Below are 3,623 nucleotides of genomic sequence, written 5' to 3' on the forward strand. Positions count from 1 at the left end.
GTAGTTTATTTTAGTTATTAATTTGTATTTTTGTCAAAGAGATGCTGATTTGAAACCGTTGTTACATACAGTTAAGGCATTTCCTGTTTCTGCAGGAGAGAGGGGAGTTTGTCCCAAAGCTTGCCGCTGTATTTACTCCCTCCATCTGACAGGAGGGAGCCTCGTTGAGCTGTGAGTGTGGCTACAGAAGGAGTTCACTCCGTCATGGAGGGGTAGTGTGTAGGGCGTGGTTTGGGATTGGGCCTAAGTGTTTGAGCTCAGCAGGACTCACTTTGTTTTCTTCCACGCAGAGTTTGATCTCATGCAACTTTTTCTCTCTCTCGTGGATCATCTGCTGGATGTCTATTTCTGTCATCTTCAGCTGCGCCTGCACACACAAACAAAGCCGATGACAGGCAAAAACATGACACCACAAACATCCGTCTTTACTTTTATTGTTGTAGTTTCAGTTTTGGGGGCAAAAGCATGTAGCATTGCTGATATGAATACTTTGTCGTGGGCAGAGATGGGGTCGTTACTAAAAAAAAGTAATATATTACACTACTTCGTTACTGTCTACATAAAGTAACTCGTTACTTTACTCGTTACTTTACTCGCAGGGCCGGCCCGCCCCTCCCTACAGGCAGATCACGCAGACTGCGGAGCACCTACAGTGTAAGCGCGCCACAGTTTTGCCTCTGCGAGACTCCACTTGCACCCCCAATTACTATTGCATTAAGGAAGACATAACACAAGTCTTTCTTTTGATATGCTCTTTAATAAAAGAGGCTACCAGCCTACCACAACAAGCTAACAGTCTGTGAAACGTAAAGACACTAATTAATGAAACCAGTTCAAGACGCATTATTCTTATTCTTATCATTCTTTATGAGCGCAGTAACGGTAAGGTATCTAATGACTTATTTATTTAGTTTTCCATAACTTAGTAACAGAGATGGTCAAAAAGAGAGCGAGCGGCCCCGTTGAGGAAGTTTACAGATGAAAAGACATGTTTATGCAGCACTGCACGTGGAGATGTGGACGGGCAAATCGCGCAGATTACGTAGGCCTACATGTATACAAACCTGCGGCGGAAACCCCTCTTGTCTGTCAGTGAGTGTGATTATTTTACAAAAGTAACGAAGTAACGCGTGTCGGGGCAATGTTAGTAACTGTAGTGTGATTACTGAATTATAAAAGTAACGCGTTACACTACTCCGTTACCGACAAAAGTAATATTATTTCAGTAACGCGTTACTTTGTAGTGCGTTACACCCAACTCTGGTCGTGGGGACATGTTTTAAATGATCTTCAACATAAACACTTTTAGGTAATATAATGTGGTTGATCAGTAAGAGGTCAGACTAGATTCATTCCAAGATTGGGAAAAAACAAATAAACCTTTTTGAAAGTGTTATATTATGGTTAGTTAAAATGTATTTTTATTAAGTAATAGGGGTAAAATCAATTGATGGTTCAAAGTGTATATGACAACAATCCCCAATCGTCTAATCAGGAAATCATTTTCGTTTTGACAGTTGAAGATCACATTCTCTTTGGCTTTCTCAATCAAACAAACACCACCAATGAGGTTTCTACCTTGAAAGCCCCTCTACTAACTGATATAAGAAAACATGGATTGATTTTTACCTTTTTCTCCATCCATTCCCTCTCCACGGGGACGGTGTAATGCGCCCGGTGGTCGGTCTCGGTGCAGAGGACGCACACACAGGTCTGGTCCTTCTTACAGAAGAGCTCCAGGAGCCTCTCGTGCTTCGGACACATCCGGTCCTCCATGTTGGCGACGGGCTCGATCAGCTTGTGCTTGGTGAACCGGGCCGAATGAGCCTTCAGGTGCTCCTCGCAGTAGGAGGTGAGACAAACGAGGCAGGATTTGATGGCTTTTGGTCTGCCGTCGCCCAGGCACACATCACAGAATACCTCCTCCCAAGCAGGAAGTGGGAGTGAAGAGGAGGGAGGTGAAGAACTAGGGATTTGAGGTGAAGGTGGGGGGGATATTTGGAGCAGTGGAGCTGGTTCCTGATCTGGTGAGGGTGGAGGAGATCTTCTGGGTGCTGGCACAGGGGGGATAAGCGGTGGTAAATCCTCTGGGAGAAGCTTTTTCTCTTCCTTACTTCTCACCTCCTCCCGAACATCTTGCTTCTGCTCCTCCTCCAAAAGCCTCTCCTCATCCTCCTTTTTCTTTCTTTCCATCGTCCACTTCTTCTCGCCTTCCACCTCTTCGCTCACCTTTTCTTCCGCACTTCTAATCCTGATCTCCTTGAACTGCTCAGCGATTTCCCTCAGCACCGTGTTGATGCTAATGTCCGGCCTCTTGCAGAAAGACTTCTTACACATAGGGCACTGGTACAAAGGGCTGGTTTTCCAGTATCCCAGGATGCAGCCCTGGCAGAAGTTGTGTCCGCAGGGGATGGACACGGGGTTGGTGAAGACGTCCAGACAGATGGAGCAGTGCACTTGCTCTTCAGAAAGGTTCCCGGTGGAGGCCATTCCTGCACAGCAGATTGGCAGGGTCATTTTCAGCGCAAGCAACCAGGCTCTGAACCGGGCATCAAACCTGCTGTGATATTAAGGGGCGCTCGGGTTAGGTGGCATGACTTTAGGTGAGGTCATTTCATGCAAAATTATGAAGCAAAGCATGACAGGACTCATTTATTATCTCGAACTCAAGCCAGATATCGGAAATATCTCGGTTTGTAATAAGTGAGCCCTTGCAAGATTTGGGGAGTGTTGTTTATATTATTCCTTGTATTCGTTTTTAAAGGAGACATATCATTGTCGTTTTCAGGTTCATACTTGCATTTTAGGTTTCTACTACATATTTATTGTTCAAAAAATACTTTATTTTTCTCACACTGCCTAATTATAAATACCTTTCTAAGGCCTCGGTTTAAAACGCTCCGTTTTGACGCCTCTCTTTAAGAATGAAACTGCTCTGATTGGCTTGCAAGATAAAAATGGAGCAACTTTGCAAAGATAATTAATTGGTATTTAATTTAAACACATTACAAAAGCATTTTTAGAATATATTGAGCGGAATATATAAGAGGTGGAAAAAAAACTTTTCAGCATTCTCTGGTGGACGAACAACATTATGGCAACACTGTTTTAAAGTTACCTCAAACGTATTTTTGGCCATTTTGACCAACAAATATCTATATATTTGTGATAATCTTATACCTGCATTTAATATTTAAATAAGATCTGATTTCTGAACAAGTCATGTGTCTCTTTACTTAAGCTGCAGCTAAATATATCACGCTTGTTGATTTATTTTGAGTGTGTATGAAGCCGTAAGTGAGTTTGACTTTTAAAATAAGCAGCTCCCTAGGCCTAGCGCACTTATTCACAGCAGGCCGGATTAACAACTTTTCAAAAATATTAATCTAGCCAGTGACTTGTTTAGCTACTCCAAACAGCATAATCTGGATTACGCTGACATGGAAACAGAAAAACAAAACTTGATAGAAGGGTTTATTCTGTATAACTACTACAGAGAAAAGGCCTTAGCACAGATCATAGACACTTACTGCCAATCAGTGATACAAATTATACAAACAACACTCCCCAAATAGATCTACTGGTGCACAGAGGTGTGATGGTAAGGAAATGAAAATGCAGTG

At 42.8% G+C, this 3,623-nt stretch overlaps 1 protein-coding gene across 1 annotated transcript; it reads right to left on the reverse strand.

Moving 5' to 3' along the window:
* Nucleotides 1-243: 243 nt before the first annotated feature.
* On the reverse strand, nt 244-2,560 carry LOC104959196 (tripartite motif-containing protein 16-like; the record flags this gene model as incomplete). The annotated part of the gene is made up of 2 exons (XM_010787063.1): nt 1,630-2,560; nt 244-367 (listed from the first exon to the last, which is right to left on the reverse strand). Coding segments are annotated over exons 1-2 (1,012 nt in total), but the record flags the coding sequence as incomplete, so codon positions are not given.
* Between the last annotated feature and the right edge of the window lie 1,063 nt (nt 2,561-3,623).

The sequence above is a fragment of the Notothenia coriiceps genome, unplaced genomic scaffold (assembly GCF_000735185.1).
Source record: "Notothenia coriiceps isolate Sejong01 unplaced genomic scaffold, NC01 NC01_scaffold00029989, whole genome shotgun sequence".
Classification (NCBI taxonomy): domain Eukaryota; kingdom Metazoa; phylum Chordata; class Actinopteri; order Perciformes; family Nototheniidae; genus Notothenia; species Notothenia coriiceps.